General features: G+C 40.9%; 1 protein-coding gene across 1 annotated transcript in view; it reads right to left on the bottom strand.

The window, feature by feature from the left end:
- The window catches only part of galnt9 (polypeptide N-acetylgalactosaminyltransferase 9), a 106,111-nt gene that overhangs the window by 56,517 nt on the left and 25,103 nt on the right, over nucleotides 1-24,491 (bottom strand). The window contains exons 3-4 of the mRNA XM_037778517.1: nucleotides 17,531-17,697; nucleotides 7,797-7,971 (exon numbers count right to left, since the gene is read on the bottom strand). Coding sequence (XP_037634445.1) covers nucleotides 7,797-7,971; nucleotides 17,531-17,697 — 342 coding nt within the window. The remainder of the gene's footprint in view (nucleotides 1-7,796; nucleotides 7,972-17,530; nucleotides 17,698-24,491) is intronic.

The raw sequence follows: 24,491 nt of genomic DNA, 5'->3' as shown, positions 1-24,491 counted from the left end.
TTAACATCCTGAATGTTAGCGGCAACTTCACATCAACCATCTTTACTTGATATTTATATCTGCAGTGCAGCTTTGAGCCACATGAGAGAGGCAGGATGTTCGTATTGTCCTGATAATTGTAACCTACTTACAACATTGAATCTAATATTAAAAGTCTAGCTCACATTCTGTTTGTTTGATCGATGAGAGGGCCTGTTTCCTCCGCCTAAATGAATTTAACATGTGTATGTTTTCAATTACACATGCATAAAAAAAAGTTGTCATTTATCAAAAGTATTCGATATGTTTGGTTTATCCATTCAAGATAATATGAGGTGAAGCGGAAATGGCAGTAATGCACAAATACACTCTGATGATTTAATTTTATGATATTACGATTTATTTATAGGGTTGCGTTGGTTTGTCATTTTTAAAAAGTGGGTCCCCAGAAAAAAAAGTTTGGGAAACAAGATGTACAGATGTGTTGATGTCTAAATATTCTCTTTTATTGCAAACAATAAAATAGATCTGACAGTTAGACTTCAGAATTATTGAATTATTTTTTTCTGTGTTTTGACTGCTGCAGGTTACAATCTAGTGAATTATTTTTGAAACCTTTTGATGTTTCAAAGCGTCTGACAAACAGTTATGACTCAATGAGTCATTCCGTTGTTTGAAACAGACAGTTTGAGCAAAGCTTGCTGACTGAAGGCTAACATATCATGTACAGCATGCGAGTACAATAAAAACTTTGCTTTAAACTTTAGACAGCATTGTTTATGGTAGCAGTGTTACTGACATGGTTAGCCGAGGTGTTGCTGCTACTGAATCTCCTGGTGTATACACTCCCTAACCTTGAGGTGCTCTCTCTGCCATCCCAGCATCATCCATTCATCTCCCTGCACCCTTGAGAAACCCCCAAAACACCCCAGAGCCAGCCAGCAGCTCCTGCGCCTCGGGGATCCATGAGGCCGATAAGATAGAGACTCTCTCGAAATGAGGACACATCTGGTTTTGACAGACGAGCCTGTGTCAGTCCTCTTCCTGTATCTGTCATTTCATCTGCATGTAGCGCAGAGACGGGTTATTCATCCACATCGGCCCAAATCATACTCTGTTTCTTATTACAGGATTTTCCCCCTTTCCAGCGATGACTCATCCAATATCATGAATACATGCTGACAACCTCCATTGCCGTCCGCTCCGCCATGCCATTTCTTGCAGCAGTTCATATTGAAGCAGGAGCCCCTTTTGATTTATTAACTCTTCATGGCTGACTGTTTGTCTTTCATAATAGTCGGCACCTTTGTGGAGCTTCGCGTCAGGCTGCGCACACATTTCTCAGAAATTAAACAAACAGAACGGCGTGTTACAAGCCAGGATAAATATCACCGTCCGATCGCAATTTATATCTGCCTTACTCAAACTCAGAGAATGTCTCACTATCTGTCCTGCCTGTGTCCGGTATTGACATAAAAAATCCCTGCAGCTCTCCCCTTTGAGATTACATTTTTTATTTAGTATTTCCAGATCGACTGATCTCAAATAGTTAATGATTCCGAAGCCGGGTAATTATCAGATAATAGAATCTAACTGTGCCCAGAATTATGCCCCAAAGAGCAGCAGGGCCCTCAGAGCCTAAAATAAGATCTACTCTATTTCTGCATTGGACTTAACGCAGCAGAACATGTGAGCTACTCATGCAGGGAGCAAATGTAATTTTGGTGTACTGTAGCTTTCATGCATGACCCAAATAATTTATGTGAGAGCAAGCACAAGAATAGCACAGCAAATTGAAGGAGAGTTACATTTCTGGTGTTTAGGAGATCCTTCACAGATCTCACTTTATGAAAAGTTAATTTATCTGTCAACGCAAAGTGTTAAAACACAGTGTCAAGGTTGTTTTCTCTAAGTGAGCTCTGATAATGTTACCATGAGGATGTTTAACTCCTAACCTGGCTATGACACCACCATAAGCCTTATGAGTGTTGACATTATATTTTAATAAAAGATGAGACTTAATTGATCCCAGAGGGGGCGTTCACGTGTACCTTAATGCAGATACTCATCTTTATCTTGCGTGGTGTGATTTGTACCTAATGTATCTCACTAAAGGTTAACTAAAGTGTCCATTTTTGCTATCTAAAACAATTATTTCTTTACACTTTCTGACTTTAAATCCACATATTTTGAAGTTTGATAGTTTGCACAACTTTGTCAGTATATTGTTTGAATCAGTAAGCAAGAAAAAAGCAAGGCTCTGTTAACTCTGTCTTAACCATACGGAAATAACCTCCAGATTTCTTTTGTGCTTATTCTTGGCTTTCCTCTATTAATCATGCTCATAGAAAGCCAACTACCTCTAAATTTGCTCATCAATCATTCAACACATTAGATACAGGATTTTTTATGTTAAAGTGAAACAGTCATGTCACTAAACTTATGATCATAAGCATATAGGAAAATTACTGAGAAAATATGGCAAATATTAACTGTTTCAAAACAAGATGGGCTAAACGGCTGAGCTACGTAAAGTGGAATCATGGATAAAATTAATGTATACTGGTACATGTAGATGGGTGGATTTGAATCAATGTGATTCTAAATATGCATGCTCATAAAGATTTGTATCTGTATTTAAGTATGTATGTACTGTATGACACATCTGAGCTTGTCGAGAAGGAGGATAAATAACGCTCCAAACTTGCGCTGAATTTTGGCGAGGAAAACCTGGCATAGTCATTTTTCGAAGGGGTTCCTTGACCTCTGACCTTCATGGTTTTGTGTTGTTAATTGATTTCCAATAATAAATATATACATATATTTGCATAAAGCAGGCATATTTTCCCACTCCCATGTTGACACAAGCATTAAATACTTGAAAAATCTCCATTTAGGTAAAGTTCAAATGTGAGATTCATTTGAGATTAATCGCGATTAACTATTTTTTATCGATTGACAGCCATAATAAAAGTATTTTGTCACTAAATGCAGTGAAGAATCGTGATAAATAACCATGATGTCAATATTGACTTTGATCAATATTGACATCATTTTTATTTATATTATCAATTTTGATTATTATTTTGGCTATAATCGTGCAGGCCTAATTTTATTCACACAAAGAGTCAATAATTACTGTGTTAAAATACAAACTCTTCAAAGAGACTTAAATTAGCCCTGTGTTGTGTACCCAAATATATACGTTACAGTGTTAAAATGAACTATGATAGTGTTAATGTGATGCATCTGCATATGTACGTGTGTGTGTGTATGTGTGTGTGTGTGGTATGAGAAGAATCTAAGCCTCTAGCCATTTTTAAGCGCATTAAATCTGTGTAAATGTGAGGCCGTCCACACTCCTCCTGCCCGGCTGTTTCACAGAGCAGCTCAGACATGTTCATGTAGAGCACATATTAATATAGGCCAGTCTCCTGCCTCCCATAAAAAATGCAGAATCTAAAGAAAGTAAAAAGGTATCCGCGCAGAATCTCAATTTATTATAGCGTTGGGGCTTTTTGAAGTAGATGGTGAGACGCAGAAGCATGAACTGGAAAGGGTTCCTACGAGGCAATGTAAGATTCCACACTACTTCTAAATGCATTTGCTCAGGATGTGGTTGATATGATACAAATGTAAAGGTGGCATAAATCTCTGTCTTTTCTGCGGTTTTGGAGGTCTGCCTGGCCTGTGCTCTGTGAAGCACTAAGTGCGGCTGCAGCCTTCTTTTCTCGTCTCCAGACAGATATAAACACTGAACCACTGCCAGACACAGTGAGCGAGACCAAAGACATGATTTACTTTTGCTAAAAAAAATATTTCCTCAGCCTTCAACAACTCTGGTATTTATGTACCATTGAATTTAATATAATACCACTCCACCTGCACGGCATTATAAGCAGATAGAGCTCCGTGATATTAACAGGAACTGATATCAAATATGGATGTGACAAATATTACATATCTCATAATTACAGGAGGCGGAGGTTGGGTTTTTATCCCTTTCTTACTTTTATGAATTCCACCAGTTTGTCTTATTCTTAGATAAACTCACCAGGTCTCATAGCGGCGGAGCATTCAAAATTCATCAAAGTGTTGCTTTCTGAAGCATGTATTTCATTACAACCTCCCTGCAATGACAATCTTATCTCCAGCACACACAGCAGGGAGCGGCTGCTACACTTCTAATCATTAATCGTTAATAACCTGAGATGGCAACTGTGCAGGGACTTCAAAAACCAAATAAATATCAATTTCCCCTCTGCAGCTGCATGGTAGCATACAGCAGGTCCTAATTACAACACGCTCCCATTTCCTGCCATTAATCCTGTTTATTTACAGAGCATTGCAGAGGGAAACGGGTCCTGTTCGGAGCAGAATGGACAGCCGTTGTCTCAAGGATGGATGGATATAAAGCGTTAGAGGAGATGGATTACGAACATTTAGCTGATGCAATACCACCTTAATGATAGGCAACGATTTCATATCCTCATATTAAAGCGGAGCAAAGCCGTGGAAATCTAATTCCATCACTCCTCTGGTGGAAACCGCTCGCTTCTTAACTCCTCATAAACCAACATGGCGTGAGGGAATGGGAAACAGCTGTCAAGCGCGCTATACAGTATGGTACAATTATGTCCGCTCTAACAGTAATGCGAACCAGCAATACGTTTCAGCTGCGAATGTACAGCACACCAGGTGGAATGCCACGCCAGTGAATCGCAGCACTGCAGCCCGCAGCTGGCAGCATTGTCTCTGGCTCAGTATGCACAGGCAGGCAGTGTGTACAAGGTCATTGAGGGAGACTCGCCACAACATCTACTGTAGAGGAACCATCCATCTCACTTATCACTGGATGTGCAATGGTGAATAATCATATTATGATAAATAGGGGGCTTCTTCCATTGTAGCAAATAGATAGTGTAGATACCACAAGTGAATCTATCTGAATAAAGGAGCAGCCAAGAATGTTTGCAGACATACAGTAGATAATAAATGCGCACGCACACTCACGCAAGATAAGCAGCGTGAAGGAGGTTCTTGAAGATGCCTGTCATCTCCTCCATTGCTATATCCCTTTACCCAGCATCTACTTGTAGAAAAATCACAGCGATCCTGCTCTACTTTTCATTGACTCCTGTAAATAAAAACTCACGCAAAAGCAAATCTGAAGCAGCAAAAAAAAAAAAAGTAAAGGCAGCGGGTTATCAAAGGAAGATGGAGGCGGGTATGTGGGTGAGGGTGTGTGGGGGGGGGAACAGAAGGGAGAGGTGTGTGGAATTCACACGATGGCAGCAGGTGAACTAACTCAAAGGAAATTTGCCGACACAGCCTGTAGAATGGAGGAGGTGGTGATGGCATCGCACGAGAACTGAAGAGGAGGAAACCTACACGGAGGTGAATGGGTTATGTGGGGGCATGAAAGGCACGTCTATTTTTTGAGCGAGAACAGATGGGGAAACAGATAAGGGATCCACCAGGGTATCAATTATCATCAGTATTGCACCTAGGCAATGATGCAACTTTCTCCCTGAGTGCCGTTTGTTGGCTGGGCGGCTCAGCTTGCACAGCCTCCGGGCCTCGAGTTCACATTCATGCTACAAAACAGAGCGCCGAGAGGCAACGATCAAGGTACATCAAATCACTACAAGGGTTACAAGGTCAGTGTGTTTGGTTGGTAAATGGCTGACTAATACATGGTAGACAGTAAGCGTATGCTTTATTCATTTTCTAAGCATGGGTCGTGCTCACCCTGACCTTTAGTGCTTTTATGTCATCTTAACAAAACACAAGAGAAACAGGGACCTTCTTCAGTACTAGACCAGCTCATAAAACAAGCTTTATCAAGATAAAGCTTGCTTTAAGCTGGCATGTCAGTGCCCTGTTATGTGAGCATGGCAGTATTTGGTAGGAGTGTAACGCTATGATATAATCTGCATCTGTTTATTTCACATGAATATCTGTATTTATATTTGTGCTGGAAGTGAGAAAAGCCTGCACCAGATGTTAGAAATCATCCAGACTGTTTTATTCTCATATTTTATAATGTGTTCTACTGCCATTTATACTCCTCATGCCAGCCTGATCTCACAGAAATACGTGAAATGACCACGACCTCTTAGCAGCGCATTACCTGATGGTGGCACGCAATTAGTGTTGCACAGTACACCGATACTAGAAAGGTATCACAATACCCTGCCAGTTATGAAACACCATTTTATTAGTACCAGTACTTTAAGAATAATAGTGTTTTATAACTTTGTTGCTGGTCAGTCAAAAAATAAGCTGTAGCGATAACCAGAAGGATGGAGTCAACAAATGACGTTGAAAAGAAGATTTAAGCAGGTCCTGAAGCGCTCACCGGCTGCACAGTACCGCTCTGAGCGTTTGTCTATATCAGCAGAACCCCCTTAAAAAAAACAAGGCAATAAAAGCACGGCTCCAATTACCGATCAAATGCACCGATAACATTAGATTCACCGTCTTTTTCTGAATCTATCCAAGCATCTCCTGTAATACGGCAAACACATAATCCACCAAAGAGCATTTGTCAAAGTGTCATTTTACCGTGTGTCTCTGTTACGTGAGACTGATAAAAAGTTATTGGGGATGAACTTCACTTACAACTATCTACACCTCCATGTTTTTAGTCTGTAGCTTTTTTCTTAAGGTTTTTGGCAAATCCACATCATGGAAAGTCATCCTGCTTTGGTTACTAGCAGTTCCTGTTCACACTGTACAACAACAACCAGCTGGATTACTTTTACTACTTATACTACTACTATTATTACTACTACTTGAAGTTATAAGGAGTGTCTTCCTGTCACCACTGTATTGTAGCAGTGAGTGTATGATTTCTGTGTGCTTCTCAGAGTTCAGACTCTGAGAAGAGGTAATATGAGGTTTGGGGAATATTGTGTGATAACAGTGGGGGGTAAAAAAACAACAAATAGTACAACAAAAATGCTGCTGCCTATGCCTTTCGTATGTGTTCAGAGTGCATTATCTGTACATATACAAAAAATGTATTCATATTTGTTTACATCCCTGGTATCTAGTTAGCCAAGAAGGCTGAACTGCATCTAGGGACACTGTAAACAATATATAACTGGAGAAACATATCTCTCTGCTATCCTCCTCCATCCCTCCTCTTCCTCCTTCATCCCCCCCGGTCCCTCTCCTGCCTCCCAGGCAGCTTCCCAGGGAACGAAAGCTACACTTCATCTTCAAACACTGACGGCATGACAGGCTCAAATTAGGTGCCAATTACATCTATTTGAGTGACTTGTTTGCTGGTAAACTTAAGCAGCAGGCAGACATTGGACTGAGACCCCCAGAAGTAATTTCATATCCTAAAATAAGCCCAGAGCCGGCAGGTAAAACGGTGTCGAAATGCTCAGCATTTGTGCTGCCTCTTTAATTACACTCACTCTCGCCTTTCACAGTGTTTGGCTCTCTCTCTTGTCATAAGTGTGTATATGTTGGACAGGTAGTGTTATTTAAATTGGGCTGTCTTTTTATTCAGCTCTAACCAAAGCCCATTACTCCCAATTTAAAAAGGAGATGCAAGAGAGGAAAGCTTATTACTGATAAACCCTTACTTATAATAAGGGTCATTCTGCTGAAAAGTGCTGTCTCAGTTAGAAATGACCTGGCACTATATCAAAATGCTTAGGGCAGACTAAACTGCATATTTCAACGATAATAGTCTTACATGAAATCCTTCTGTACTGAAAACATGAAAAGCAAACCACAAAGGTGAGAAAGGACAGAGAAACAGCTCAGACCTTCCCGTGTTAAACATGACCTTTTCTTACCAGCCAGTGTTGAACTCGACGTGGGCATCAAAGAAGCCGACGACAGGAGCCGTGGCGGCGTTCCAGCCGTGTATTCTGGCTCGGATCAGGCCCTCCCGCTTGCTGTTCCTCACGATCTTTACCAGGCCCGGGTAGCGTTTGTTCACATACTGGTCCAAGTTGAATTTCAGCTCCACTGAAAGAGGGCAGATTAGAGAAAATCTTCCTTTAAATTACAGTACATCCAAATGACAGTGTGAGGACATTAACCAGGCAGCTGCGGCAAATGATAATGTGTTTCCAACATGGTTTCAGTCTAACTTGCCTTGAGTTTTTAATGTCAGGACTGCAGTGAAAATTAGTGCTGCTTTCTTCTTTTTTTGGATTATTTTTACTCTTTTAGCTAAAAGAGTGTATAATGATGGTAAATAGTGTCGGGCAAATTGATTGAAAAATGCAATCAATTACTCATTACATATTACTCATTGAAAAGGTAATTACATTACTTATTAATCAACAGCAAAACAATATTTTTACATAAATTTGCTTTAGTTAATCTTACTCAGCTGAACCCCATCACAAGTAGCCTATCTCTAAACAATTCCAAAGCATCCAAACCCACACGGTACGTCTTCAGTATTCAACACATGGGGAAATTGAAAATGAGACATGATGGTTTAACAGGCAGCCAGTCTACGGTATGGAGGTTTTAACTGACTATCATTACCTAGCTTAACGTTTAGCCCCGGCCACCGCACAAAAGCACTCCATACTTAATCTCATCCTCACACACAGTGAAGCCGCGGAGTTCACACACCCTGCAGCAAAACCAAGTGTTTCCTGAATGTAGGCTTATGAGAGGCCAGCTAAATCAACACAACATGTAATAGCCTTTTTTCATGGCAGACATTTATTTTGACTACGGTCAGTTTAGGAAATACCAAGCACCGTCTACCGGCCGGAGCACAGCCAACAGGAACGCTCTCTCTGAAATGACCTGTGATTGGCCAAAGCCATGATGAGGTGCAGAAGTCTAGTTTTCTCTCAGAACATTGAATTACACTATGCTGAAAGGTTATTATGGAATTTCAGCACAATGATGCCAAAAAATGTTTGCCTACTGAAGCTTTAATTGCGATTAATTGCAAATTAATTGGACTTTTTTTTCATCCATTCAAAATGTACCTTAAAGGCAGATTTGTCAAATATTTATTACTCTTATCAACATGGGAGTGTGTAAATATGCTTTCTTTATGCAAATGTATGTATATATGTATTACTGGAAATCAATTAACAACACAAAACAATGACAAATATTGTCCAGAAACCCTCACAGGTACTGCATTTAACATACAAAGTATGCTCAAATCACAACATGGCAAACTGCAGCCCAACAGGCAACAACAGCTGTCCATGTGTCAGTGTGCTGACTTGACTATGACTTGCCCCAAACTGCGTGTGATTATCATAAAGTGGGCATGTCTGTAAAGGGGAGACTCATGGGTACCCACAGAACCCATTTTCATTCACATATCTTGAGGGCAGAGGTCAAGGGACCCCTTTCAAAATGGCCATGCCAGTTTCTCCTCGCCAAAATTTAGCGCAAGTTTGAAGCGTTATTTAGCCTCCTTCGCGACAAGCTAGTATGGCATGGATTCTAGGTTAGGTTTTCTAGTTTTATATGATGCGGGTATCTTCACTCTAGCTTTAAAAATGAGCCCCTTCACCTGTGCTTTTCCTTTCTATGACAAGTCAAAATGTCCAGTATTAAAAGATCCAATTTGGGAGTTACATTTCTCTTCTGTTTGGTAGGGACTAACAGTCACTTCATCCACCCCCTGCGTCAGGCTATGTGGTTTCGCATTAACTAGGCTAATGCATTCGTGCCCAACACGGATGGTAGGCCTAACTGGCAACTTTATGTAGGTTACATGATGGCAGCCCCAAATAGTGAGAGGAAATAATGATGTAAGCGACCTATTACTGCTTTATAAAAAAAGATACCTGATGAGGAAGATGAAAGATCTACCGTGGGATCATGTGTTTTTGCAGAAAATAGTTTGATCTTTGGCAGCTTAGATCTGTTTTTCATAAATTGTATCAAATCCAACTAAATCAAGAAAAGCAGCATTTATGTGATGATCCCAACTGAGACAATCTTCAAGGTTACTATCCAGGTTGCTGTACAGTGTGACTATCTAATACATTCCACTACTGACGTCTTTATTCCATCTGGATTATAACATCTCTCCTCCTCTGCTCTCACAGACAAGTTTGGCTGTCATCACCGGAAAAAAAGTTTCACCGGATAAACAGCCAGTTGCACAAATTGCTGTCTGTGTTTCGTCGGAGGATAGATGGCTGTTTGAGCTTCTCCTCTGGGTTACTGCTGAGCGCTCCACTTTCTGAGGGAGAGATTAATAAGGACGCTTGTGGCGCTCCGGCTCTGAGCAGCATCCACACCTAGCTTGTGACTGTGGCCCGCAACATAAATCAGCCGGTGAAAGTAGAGAAATGGCAGACTAATCCCCTGTCTGTGAGACTGAGGGGACGCAGTGAGTGGAGGGATTGTCGGGAGTCTTTTTCTAGTAGAAGGTCTAGAGGCTACAGCGGCGGCTGCTGCAGGGAGAGAGGGTGAATTTGGAAGCAGTGACCCTTGAAGCAAACTGGCGTTAGCGTTTGACACCAAATTAAAGCAACCACTCATGGGAACTTTCTCTGTTTCTCTCCATCTCTGTCTGTGGATGTGCTGTTTTTCTATTTCAATGGTACTCTTCTGTTAACGTGAACAAATGGGCAGCAGGGTGGCCCACTGGTTAGCACTGTATGTGACTGCATGTAGGTAGTACATTTGAAACTGTAGGGCAGCTGGCTGCAGCATTTCCCACTGTTCAAAGACATGCTGCCTCTATGTAGAGAAATGTGTCTGTCTAATATCACTGGTAGAAAGTAACTAAGTACATTCACTCTAATACTACTTGTGTAAATAGCCTGCAGGTTTTTTTAGGTTCTTGTACTTTACTTGAGCATTTCCATTTATGCTACTTTAAACTTTTACTCCACTATATTTCAGGGAAGCTGTAGTTACTATTTACTTTACAGTCTTATGAAATACAATTCATTGTTAAAGATTGCTTCCTAACCTTTTAGACTTGTGACTCATCACAAAAAAAGTTGGGGCCGCTTGTCACATTTCAAATGTCAATGAGTTAGAAAAGAGTTATTTTCCCTCCAAACTTATCAAATGGTTTCATTAAAAAACAGTTCGGAGTCCAAAGAGGTTTTTAGAGGTAATTATCCAGTATTTTACAGATAAAGGAAAGATACTGCAGATAAAGAACTTGTTCTTTCCCCTACCATTAACCATCTCATGGCCTTCAGATTTATCTTGTGACCCTTTGGAGGGGGCCCGACCCCTAGGTTGAGAATCACTGGACTAAACTGCTGAACTGTTACAAAGAAGTTAAAAGCTCAACCTGCCACAACAGTTAATTATTACTTGCACATTGATGCATCAGTATCAAGATTGCAGTAACATATCATAAGTACTGTATAACAATATATCAGTCAAAGGGGGCACTTGAAACAATTACTTTTGATACATAATCCTTCTGTAATTTGTCTTATTGGTACTTTTAGTTAAGTTTAAGTAAGTACTTCCTCTACTGTCTAATACGAAGTGATGATTTTAGAGCATTTAATACTCACGAACGGAGATGATGTAAGTTTGCTTTTATCCAAAGTAAACCTGGTGTTGGTCGACCTCTTCAACCCACAGTAAGTTACAAATCAAAAGAAAAGCAAAAATATAACAAACAAAAACACAAAGTTTAAAATACAGATAGTGTCCCAAATGGCAGTTCGCAGTCCTTCCAGAGAGAGCTGCTCCTCTTTCATCTCTTTGGTATAAAGAGTCTCGAGTCAAGAGAGATCATTTAGGAATAATGAGGTTCAACTTTACTGCATTCCCATTTGGATCAGTCTCTGTTAGAAGCTGCATTCTGCCGCTTTGAAGGTCCAGAGACTTTGCAGTTTGGTTCTGTTTGCAGTGCACCGTTGAAGGTTTTGAACCTGTGCAACGGCTCTCCTTCATCATCGGCCTACCCTGCAGCTACAATATGATAAAAGCTATTAGAGTGTAATAATTACTGGGCTTTGCTGGGAAGGAGAAAAGTTATGGGCCTCCCTCTGATCCTAGCAAATAAAACATTGGACTGTGTCCATGGGAGGAGAGTTATAGAGCAGGGAATACATTTTAAAAGACTAGCAGTGAAACATAGCCGAGGATAAATAACTATCCATCATACCATGAATTTCAAATGAATGCATGGTGGACTGTGTGCAGGGAGGAGCACCATGAATTCCTTTGGTGACGTGGGAGATTATAGTAGCCGCTGTTTTAAGGATAGATGGTTGAGAGGTATTGAACATGCTCTTGATTATTTAAACTGGTGTAAAGCCTTAGAGGGCACTTACATGCTGCAAAGCCTGAAGTATATCCTCCCACAAACTGCCTCCTATGTACTCACTAACTAGCAGTTTATTCAAAATAAACCGCAGGATTTTCTGTTTCCGATCCATTAAGTCCAGCCTCAGAACAGCCATCAGTTGTGTTTTGTTGTGTTTTTACAGATCTGGTCTCTGCTACACAAACCACAGGCCACATTCTTCTAACGGTGGATTTATGGACTTGTCTCAGACACTGATATGGAAACATCGATCGCTTTGATTGATTACAAGCAGACTAGTGAAGTTACCCGACGGGTAAACTGGCACACCTCAAGTAATGTGATTGTTCATTAAATATTCAGAAACATTGTAGCCAAAAGTAAAATTATACTCCTCATCCTGGCATAACATCCAAATGCATTGCGGCAGTATAAGCCCTTCACTGTAAGTGGGAACACTTTGGCAGTGACCTGTGCATCGTGGAAATAATCTGTGCAGCGACGTGTCAGCAATATGGAGGTTATCCACCTCTCACACATTTATTGGAAACAGCACGATGGTAAAGTGGTTTATGTTTTTTTGACTCCTCCACTCTTAACATTGTCACATCCACTTCAGTTATTATTCTGCTGTGGCAACATTATGCTTCATTTTTCTCAGAATAACTGACAGAAATTACAGATACGCTCTCTAAACTGAATTACGTTCTTTTCCTCTGCTCTCTGTCTTTTCATCGTCCCTTCTCATTGGTTTTAATATATTCATTCTAATGTTAGATGATTTTATTACCTGCTCTATAGATGTAAACATACTGTGCACTGCTGTCTGACTGTAAGTAGTGACTGAATTTGATTGTGTTTTACAAAGTGATATGTGATTGAGTGTCTCAGCTAGAGTGCAACCGGGGTCCGGAATTTACACCCGCCAAGCGCCAAATGTCCACACTGGCGAGTGAATGTTTGCACCAAAATATTCATATAATAAAAAACTATGCTCGGTTACATTGAGAGTCTCAACCGCGCTTTGGTGTAATTTACGGGTGTGCTGCGTGTCCTCTGTGTTGGAGTTTGGCACACACACATTAGGGATGTCACAAGAACCGATACTTCAGTCTATGGCAAAATTCTGAAAACGTGACGGTAATCGTTTTTCTACTCAGGGCTCAAGACTAACGACGTCCCGTCATCCCGGGGACGATAGAAAATGTTTTTGAGATGCAGTAAACTCACTATCACAAGATTTCTTGAAAATAATCACCACGGTCTGGGCAGCCCATGCCGAGGTGATTATTTTCAAGAAATCTTGTGATAGTGAGTTTACTGCATCTCAAAAACATTTTCTATCGTCCCCGGGATCCAGTCCCAGGTGAGCGGAGTACAGCAGCATGTTGGGCCGCTGCACCGTAATCCCGCCGTGGGTCCAGCCCGGACAGCTGAGCCAGCGAGGCCTGAGACTTTCCCTGATAATGCTACATTGTGAACAACAAATCTATGTTGAAATCAGCAGGACGAGAGCTAGTTAACTTTGCTAGCTCCGCGCAGGACTGTGCTGCTTACTGGCTGCAAACAGCTAACATTAACTAGCTCTCGTCCTGCCAATTTCAACACGGGAGGTGCCAATGATTTACACTGAGATGCGTTCAGACTCTATTCAGTAAAAAATTAGTATTGGCGAAGGTCAATTCTAACGTTATCATGATGTGTTCAAATGTAATCTTGTAAATTGTAGTTTTTTGGCAAGAAACTTGAATAAATCCAATTGTTTGAAGGAGATGTTTTCACAGCAACATAGAATAGATAATAGAGAGGGAATCATAACCTGTTTAACTTCTTAACAGTATGCAAACAGTAATAAAGGAGTGTATGTTGAAGCACCTGGGATCTATTATTTTAGTAGCTTATACCTGTTGAAATATCAAGAAGGTATGACAGCCTAGTATTCAGGCTTGAATTGATTAACCGTCAATATATTTAAACTTAAAATTGTGCTTTTGCCTCTTCTCGAAGTTTGTATTAAATATAATACTTCACTATCTCAATAAAATGCACTGAAAAAATGTATATGGGACACAAAAAGGCAATTTATTATATTTGGCTGGTAAAAAAAAGTTAACTTCGGACACTGAGTGCAACTAACACAAACTCTTGTCCATTAATATGTTTTTTTTGCAACTATAGAGTCAGACAGACTTTTAATGAAACGTAAAGTCAGAGAACTCCAAAAAAAACTGAACTAAATTGGACCGAACGGAGATCATTATAGAGTAAATAGAAACAGTTTATTTTTCAGTTTGTTTTTTGCAAGTGTCACAATGTGTCAGACAAATTTCCTGCAGTGTGTTAATGAGCAATCCTCCATTCTTTAATCAGATTTATTGTATGCAATGTTGAAAGTAATTCAGCTCCACTGGAAATTAATACTACAAGCTGTACTCAACTGGTCCTCAGTTTATATCCTGTTTTCATTATATGAATCATTAAGTTATCAATTTGGTGGTGGTATTTGCTGGAATTGAATCCTGTAGGCCTCATTAAGTCTTTCCTTGCTGCTAACATGGCGAACAACAATGAATTGGAGTCATCTAACACACACACACACACACACACACACACACACACGCACACACACACACACACACACACAGCCAAAGCTCAACACTGGAAATGTGACTTTAGCTCAGACCAGTGCTGTGAATAAACCTCTCAGGCACAAGGCAAACATGCTTCCGGTGCTTAATTTATTATGCCAGGAGTGAGTGTGGCTGTACGTCCTGCACTCATCTCACTGAGCCTTGTTTAAATGAGAAGGGACAGACAGAGCCGTCCCGGAAAGGTCAAGCAGCCCAGCCTGCATGTTAATTGTCTAATGTCACAGCAGAGCGGCTCCCCGAGAAACAGCTCACACTTCTGCACGAATCATCGTCTCTGTTGGTAAACATACAGTACGAGCCGCTGACGGACGCGTCGGTTTCGCAGGCAGTGACCTGAGCTTGACCTTACATTAAAACATGCACAAATGGACACCAAAAACATCAACACCTGGTAGTAATGCACCGTGATGTCAGCGAACCGCACACAGCACACTAATGTTACATGCCGGTCTGTGATGCTCTACAGCGAAGGTTACTAAACTAGTGACAGAGGCCACGGGTTTGGCTTTCTGTTTCGCTCGCTTACTGTTTTGGACACAGCTGGTACATCAGTTTCAATTTGTTACTTCCTCTGGCTGGAGACAACTTTCTTCCAACAGCTCTGATGAGTTTTCTATGCCGGAGGTGTTGTTGTGGCAAATTAGGTGAATCCCCAGTGTTTAATTAGTGGGAATGGGACGGCAACTTTGTGGTTTAAATATCTGGATATCAGACAGTCATGTCATTTGCTGATGACGGTGGTTACTCAAATCCATTTTAAACATGAAAAACGTATAATTAAATTTGAATTTTCTCTGCATTGTTTATTTATTCACTGTTCAGTTCACTCTTGTCTTTTTGTAAATGCTTGAACCAGCATTCATTGATTTTAGTTTGGTTACTTGGAGGCGGCTCAACAAACTATAATTACAATGCAGACTTATTATCACCTTATAAAGTTGATATGCTGAAGCTGTTAGCAAAGAGTGGCTTATTTACAGATCTAGCAGACGCGGAGCAACATTAGCATTCATTTGGAGTCGTGTTTCAGGCAACTTTGCAAATGTAAGGCAAATATATGCACCCCCTTCTAAGCTCTGCTTTGCTCTGCACCATATTCTGAGGGAAATATCTGTCTCTTTAGCTGCTAAATGCTCCACTATGTTCACCAGCTAGTCACTACCTTTGTCTGTCTGCCTTTTGGTACTGGGCAGGTAGTGAGCAGAGTCTTTTTAGAAGTGTTTGCTAAAAACACCTGCTTGCTACTGCTGGAAATAACACCGATGAGAGCGGTGAAAGTGAACCCAAACAGTACAGTAACCTAAAACAATGAGTTTAATTATGGTAAAATGCTCCATAGAGTAGAGGGGAATTATCTATTGGTTCACTATGTTCATTTTCACCTTTCACATTACACTCATTTAATCCTCTCTTAATGTGAATCTATTGGTTTGAGCAGCTTTTAAGTATTCCAGAGTTTTCTGCTGATAGATAATAAGTTATTATGGAGTTACTAAATGCTGTTTCTTTTACACCCTTGCAATCATAACATTTTATGGGAGGGAGGAGAGGTAAAATATAACCAAATTAAACACTCTCACAAAAAGTTACAGTCTTTATAGTGAAAATAGGGTTGTCCTTCAAAAGTCTATTTCAGGAAAACCCCTAGTGAGAGTCAAAATGCGTGGGACAGACTGACATAATGAGAGGAGGGGTCGGCTTCCATTTTTGTCTGTTCATTGGCTTTTAACGGCTGTCTGTTTAATTGTAGGCAGTTAGAGCCTCAGCGGGGAGCGGAGATGTGCCAGTTGTGACTCCTGCTCGGCCTTCTTTCAGTATGTTATTCATGCGCCCTTTTCCACTGCCAGCCTGAGGGAGGCAGGCCTGTTACTCTGTGCCAAGTGAAGGAGGGCCAAGTGTCGTCTGGAATCTAGTTCATTGTCCCTCCCTCTCCAAACGGGGAAAGCTTTTGGGATGTGGAGCCGAGCATCGTCAGCTGCTGTGGGCGTCATAGTGTGGAGGCAACTGAAGCGTTTGCCCACATCGCCATGGAGACAGTAGTACGCAGCAGCAGTTTAGAAAAGGACGAGACAAATCCCATCCCTTCTCTTTCCTCTTTTTTTTTAAGCTATTTTAAAACCCCAGTGTTCAAGAGTCCACCCTCAGGGGTTCTCTATCCCTTCAACTGTTACTCACAAAACCAAACACACACACACAGAAAACTGCGTCACACACACACACCAACACACATGAGAAACTATAGCTGCCGCACAAGAAGACTGACTACTCTGGCAGGAGTCCAAAACCATCACACTAACTCATTTGTGTACGACGCCTTAGTTCACCATCCACCGGGGAAGACGAGACATGATAAATAGGGTGACTGTCTCAACTGAATAAGCAAACCTACAGCATTAGACAATGATAAACTGCAGGTTCTACAGGTTTCGTGATTTAAAGTCTGAGAGGATACACTTGTAAATGAGGAACAATTAAACATGATGCAAAAAGGAAATGAAAGTTATTGGATCAAACCTCCACAGCGGCTGGCAAGATTTCAGTGCCTATACCATCAGTTAACGTCCAGCAGAGCATATACAGTAAGACACCGGTGGTTAAGGAAAGTTGTGATCCTTATATGTTTTCATCCTATTAATAAACCTGTCAAAGGTCTTACCGCTGTCACTGTTGTCGTCCACCAGGATGATCTCCTTGAGCACGTGTGCTGGTGTGTGGTTGACCACACTGTGGACGGAGCGCAGGATCACTGACAGGGCCTCGTTCACGAAGATGAAGACCACAGAGATCTGAGGGAGGTCCTCTGCGTACGTCAACAGCTTACACCTGTTAAGATACATTTAAGGTTATTAGTCAGTAGTAAAACTACCTGGGCTTTGTTTGCATATCATATACATAAACATGTATAGCTTTTTCTGTATGCGTTTTATATGAGCAGTTAGCTGATATGACAGATTAGATATACTGTATATGCTATATGTATATGCATTTGCTTTCTTGCTGACAGGTAAATGAGAAGATAGATACCACTCTAATATCTACCTGTAAAATATAAGGCTACAGCCAGTTAGCTTAGCTTAACACACAGACTGAAAAACATGGGGGAAACAGCTCGCATTGCTTTGTCCAAAGCTATGAAACGCCGCTGAAAATCCCCCTATCAGCGGATTTTGTTCTCTTTCCCCATTTCCAGTCTTTATGCTAAGCTAAGCAGCTGCTAGCTTTAGCGTCACTGTACAGACAAGAGAGTGATATCAATCTTCTCATTTAACTCGGCAAGACCTAATTTGGTGTATATAGCCCAGCAGGTCCTCTACACAAAACGGTATCTGGAAATACATATAGCAGAACAAATGTCACAGTGATTTCTGCAGAAAATGTGAAAGTTTCAACAGTTATAAGAAAGAATTCATTAATTATTTAAATAAAAGACTTTAGAACAGACATTGTGTAAAAGACGAGTGAAATAAAGATATTCACAATCTTTTTGGGACACCTGGGAGCTTCTGAAAAGATCCCTGAAACGTCTTAAATAAAAGCCCTCTATGAGGCCCATAGGAACCCCGTCATGGTCCTCTGATACCTCCTCAAGGACTCCTGGAAACACCTCACTGAGAGCAACAGTACAGTCCTTTCTCACAGCAGGCATTTGGACCTGTCATACCAGGAAAATCACAGGTGTAACTAATGACATTAACGATGGCTTGGTTCCATGTAGGCGTGCCAGTGAGCGTGTGCAGTAGCGGGGCCCTGGAGCCGGCACACCTGCAGTAAATGGGATGCAGACATAATTCATGTGATTAGTTACACCTGTTTGAAATGTTCTCATAGAAAGCCCTTTTATGTGTTCAGAAATCAGCCTCATCCTTCTACTGGTTGGAGTTTAAGAGGCTTTTTCCTTTGAAAAAATGGAATAAAACGTTCAGTGTCACATTCCTAGTGTATCCCCATGGTGCACGCAGCCTTATTTCTCTCCAAAAACAAAGGGACGTATCCTGGATAACTTTTTTCCTCAGTGCACCAAACCAACAAGGCAAAAAATAGCACTCTTCTAAGATATCATTTGAAGGCCCACATCCATTTGATGGTGAAGCTGCAGCTCCCAGGCCTGAATTCTCTGTACTGTACTGCGAGTACTGCTGCAGTATAGCTGCCATACTGAAACCATATGCTGAGCAAGAAGTACATTTCTCCAGGGTCAGGAGAGGAATGTCTGTATTTACTGGGTTTGACAGGTTCATGACCGAGTCATCTTTAGTAGCACCCGCTATACTTGCCATGATAAAGAGGGAGAATATAAGACCATATAATGTCTTCTAAAATGTTTATATAATTATAATTTGCATTAGCAATGCTGTTCCTATCAACATAACGGAGAAACACTTATACTGAACTTATCGACAAGCGGTTCACTGCCAAAGCACTTTGTTGACCTGAGGGAAGAATTGTGGTTATGGTTAAATATCGGAAAGGTCAATGGTGACCACTGACTTTTTCAATAATCAAACAAATCTATTAACACTCTCTAACCTTATCCAAGTTTTTTTATTAACCTAAAGCTAATAAGAAGTGATATGCAGGAAGTAACCCCAGTCTATGTTGTAAAAAGTCATGTGTTTTGTATGTCCTAAAACTTCTGTGAAGTATAAGAATTTCACAATTCCTGGATAGAAGGGGAAAAAAGTAGCCAGTGATCGTCCAGGTACTGTCCTCCAAAATGTACTTGGCAAAGCAAATTAGTTGTATATGAATGTAATTTTTAGGCACTCATAAAACATTATATTATAGGTAAAAACCGACCTTTGTCTTCATCTTATGAATGTTTATGAATATCTTGTTTTACTCCTCATCATTCAGTGTGTTCCCGTGTATCCCGGTTATGTGTTTGCACATGTAAACATTAAAGAAATGGATAAGTTCTAATCCTGGTTTTGAGAAACCTGAATATGCCAGTTATAGTTCTCTCATAGAGACCTGGATTCCTGGCATGCTAACACGCTCACAATGCTGATGTTTAGCAGGTATGATGTTTACCATGATCACCATCTTAGTTTAGCATGTTAGCATGCTAACTAGGGATGCTAATTTAGAATTTTTTTTAATCAATAACCCACCCTGGTTAACCGATTATCAACCGTTAACCAACAAGATTAGTGCGTCGCATGTAGCGGTGCGCCAGCTGCAGTGAATGAGCAAAACAGACAATTGAGTCTCCAGTTCACCCGTCCAGAAGAGTTAGCAGCCAGGATGCTGCGTGTATTGTCGAGTACACCTGCAGCCACTTTTCCAGCAAGTCTCCACCGCACCATTTAGTTTAGCTTATAGGTTGTCAGCTGTGTGTCTGCCTGGCGTAACCTTACTCTGTCTGCCCGGTGTAATGATAGCAAGTGTCCAACAGGCTGTGTCTATGCTACGTTAGCAGCTCTAGCGTTGCCGGTGGCTTTGTGCTCTCCGTTGTCACATACATACGATCGGTCAGCCCGGCGTTAACGTCAGCAAGTGTCCGACAGACCGCACACACGTGTGTAGCGGCGGTGAGTGTGGGGTTGTTGGTGGCGTTATAGCTGTGAACGTAGCTGTAGCAGTGTGTGTACAGTTTATTTGTCAGTGAATAAATGCTACAACTCCTCAAGACGGGAGCCAACTTCCTGTGTCTTGCAACTCCGGCTCAGACTCTCTTAAGTTGGGCTGTTAAGGTGGACCAGCTTTTCTCCTTAAACTGACAAGCCGCTCCTCTGACTTTTGCTCAGCTTTTCAGCTATTTTTTAATATTTCTTTTAACCATTTAACCGATAGCAATAATTGGTTAAAATTGTTAATGTCGGTTAACAGTTAAACAGTTAATTATTAACGTCCCTAATGCTAACTTTTGCTCATTAGCACTAAACACAAATTACAGCTGAGTCCAGGCCTACACAACATATTCTACACTTAGGAAAACGTCTTTATTTGGTACAGATCCCTGCAAAAATCACACCATAATCATTTTAATATGTTTTTCAATTAAAATGAGAATAATGATGTAGAAATTATCATACCCTCTAATATCGCAAAACACTTTTGCAATATCAGTCAAAATAATCGTAGATATTTTTTCAGTATCATGCAGCCCTAATTAGTTTTACAGGTATTTGTTCATGAACCAAAGTATTGGACAAATTAAAATGTTGTGTCGTGACGATGGCTCTAGATTAAAGGTCAGAGGATCAATACTGATTACAATTCCTCCTGAGGGGGACGGACCAACATTTCCTCCCCCTGAAACAAACAATGCTAATTGACATGATGATGATCTACAAGCTCAAATAAAGTCTGACTTTTGCAATGTCAAGGATAGACTGCATTGCCTACCATTGCTAATGGTCACATAGAGTAGCCAAGTCCTGTCACAGTGGTAAATGCAGCAGACTCCAGGCAGCCAAGCTGGGTTCATCCTCAACTGCTGTGGGAATTCATCAGTACAGAAATGACAGTGTGGCTGAATGTGGAGAAGTCAAACACATGCCTCTACTGACACCGACAATCAGAAGCCAGGATAATGTTAGAATCACCTACACAGGGAGGTGAATCATGGATATGATCAAAACCACGGTAATACACAAAACCCAAGTATCCTTTTAAATGTAGTCAATGTCCTCCATCTCCAATGAGCTCTCTCACCATCCGTCATGCCTCATTCTCTTGATCTCACACAGTACATGGACTCCATGGTAACCTCATGTCTGTGATTGGAATCCGACCTCATGTTACCAATTACACTGACACTATTAATAAAATGAACTGCACACTACGCCATGCAAATGAATAAACACCACATTCACTTCTGTCTGAGTGTCTCTACACACACTCAGTCACAACAATCCTGTTACTCTCTGCTGATAATCTCAAGTCTGCCAAACGCGCCTGTCACTTCCAGTAAAATACAGTATTTTCTCACAGGCGCACCGTGGCTTTGAAGTCTGAAATAACAGTGTCGACTGGACGGAAGCACTTAGCTGATCCCTATGGCAACTGTGAACACACACACACACAGTCAACATTTTGTGAATCTTTCCGCGCCGCTCCAATTAGGCTCCGAACACAACAGCTGACAAACGCATTTCATTCGCTACTGCCTTTGTTTTCTCCGTGTTTTCCCATATCTTATTCAGCAGTGCTGACTCATTATGTAGAGATGATGAGGTGGCTATTGTAATTGTTGTGGTTGAATTATTTACAAGAGATCTTGGCTGTAATGAATGTAATATAGTTCTTTATTAGAATATCAAATTGGCACAAATCAAGTATAGTGTAAACAAATCTATGGGTTTCGTTTAGCTTCAGTAAATCCCGTTAAGCTCTGGAAGTCTTTTGCCAAACATCACGGCAGAGTGGTGTTAAAGACTGACATATTGCATTTGCCAGGTGAAATCCCATTCACGCTAGAAATATTAATGAGACAATGTATTGATTTGTCAGAATGAATCAGTCTCACATGCTATCACAGATTATTAGATGTGATAGAGGCAACGAGTGAGGCTGAAATTCTGTCTCGAAAATCTGTGTTTGGCAAGTTATCTAAAAACGAACTGTCTCATCATCCTGAATCACAAATTAGGGCTGCTACTGAAAAGAGCATCCATAATCTCAACTAATAATAAGACGCAGCAAAGCTAAATGCCCAAATGAAAACGTGGTGCTGCATACAATCACTGATCTGATGGTATAGTGTGTTATTTGTTCATACTGAAGCACATGAAATTAAAACATCATCTTCTATCTAAATGTAACAGTGGTTATGGCAGTGCTGATGTTTTCCCTGTTCACTGTGTAGTCATATTTTTAGTTACAAAACTTGGTGGTGTTGGTATCAAAGTCAAAATTCTGCTACCTTGAACATGTTGTGTTCAAAGACAGCACGTTCGCTGCTCTTCCACCCTCGCTGTGCGCCATCTGAGCTCTACTGGTGCTCGGCGCCCTGATACCCCGGTGAACAGCCATGTCAGCTTGAGTCAGCAGCATCCATGGGGTCAGGCCGCAGGGGGACGGCCACACAGCAGATGGATCTCAGCATGGTGCTAAAGTTACATCCTCCTCTCTCCACCCATTGGAACCCTTCTTATACTCCACAGCTGCTGGTTTGTGTGTGTGTGTGTGTGTGTGTGTGTGTGTGTGTGTGTGTGGCGGGCATGCGTTAGCAGGTTCTCACCTTTCAACAATGAGAATTGGCAAGAGAGGAACTAGCAATTATGTAGGACGACACAGCAGATGGTATCCTATTTACTTGTGAAATTATATAGTAAACGCATTTGCATATCATCATAAAAGACTGTTTACTTTCCTTCTGGGCTTTACTTTACATTTTTTACTAGTTTGCACATCTATCTACTACACCATGGGGAAAGTATTTTTGTCACATCAATTTCCATTATAAATGAATCCCTTGCAATTTGAGCTAGTTGCTTTTGATATTCATTTTCTCAGAATGCATGCTGTTGCACTTTACTTTGTTGTTGTCAGTTTAATGTCTGAACTTTAATTGCAAATTGACAAAATAACATGATAAAGTGAGTGTTTTTTCTTCCACAGAACAAACATTGGCACACTCTTGGGCTGGTTCCGACATGCTAAGGGTGCTGCACTGATTACGGAAAATGAGCCGAACAGCGGGCTGGTGGTCAGCGGCAGCACCGGGTGTCACCGGTCTCCGGGAGTTGTGTTCATTCTCTTCCCGGCGAGCTGCGACCACACTTTGCGGCCCCACTGACGTGGGTTCTGTTGCCACCATAACAACTTACAACAATCGCCATTTTCTTTTGTACTAGTCAAATTATCACAGCAAACGGTTCAATGACCTTTCTTCTCTTTTTTATTTCTATGGCACAGAAAGACAATTACAAGCAAAAGAACTGTTTGGGACGATGTTGAGCAGATAATGATAGTCCTAATAATAAAAAATACAGATAAATATTTTTAAATTCATTAATTACCTAGTTACTTGTTAGCAAACAGTTGGCTATTTACACATCCAACAGATACAGAGCAACGTTAGATTTTATTTGTGTCATAGACATGTTTATCGCCACCTGATGAATGTAAGTCTTGTTTTTTTACTTCTATTTTTTGACTAAAACTCTACCTGAATCTCTGCTTTGTGTGACACTACGGCGACAGTGTAGAGTTCAGCCTCAGATATTGACACATCTTTGTACTTTAAGGTAGTTGGAATATAATATAGGTACCTGAGAAGCACTCAAACATCTTCATTCATTTAATTTCTTACATGACTCCTTAACTTAATATTGGCATTGATTCATGCATAGGAATGACAATCTACTGCCTATATAGTCTCACTGGCCAAGTAGGCTAGGGCTTGCTGTTCTACTGGGAAAGCTTAATTTCAGGCACTGTTATCAATCACTTCCATTACCGCAGCCCACATGCATTTGACAGCAGAGGTAATAAAAGGAAAACTAAACCACAGAGAGTGTTTATGATGGAGCACGCTGCGTACGTCTATCTATACTTTAAGCCCTGCTCTCGCGTTCTATCCGTAAGAGTAAATGCACAAGTGTTTTGATTGATAACCCCTCCACTGTATCATTTCAGTCCTTCCCCGTGCATTTATGCCATCCCTCAGC

Source organism: Sebastes umbrosus, chromosome 8, assembly GCF_015220745.1.
Source record: "Sebastes umbrosus isolate fSebUmb1 chromosome 8, fSebUmb1.pri, whole genome shotgun sequence".
NCBI lineage: Eukaryota > Metazoa > Chordata > Actinopteri > Perciformes > Sebastidae > Sebastes > Sebastes umbrosus.
This window is presented reverse-complemented; position numbering and strand designations above follow the sequence as displayed.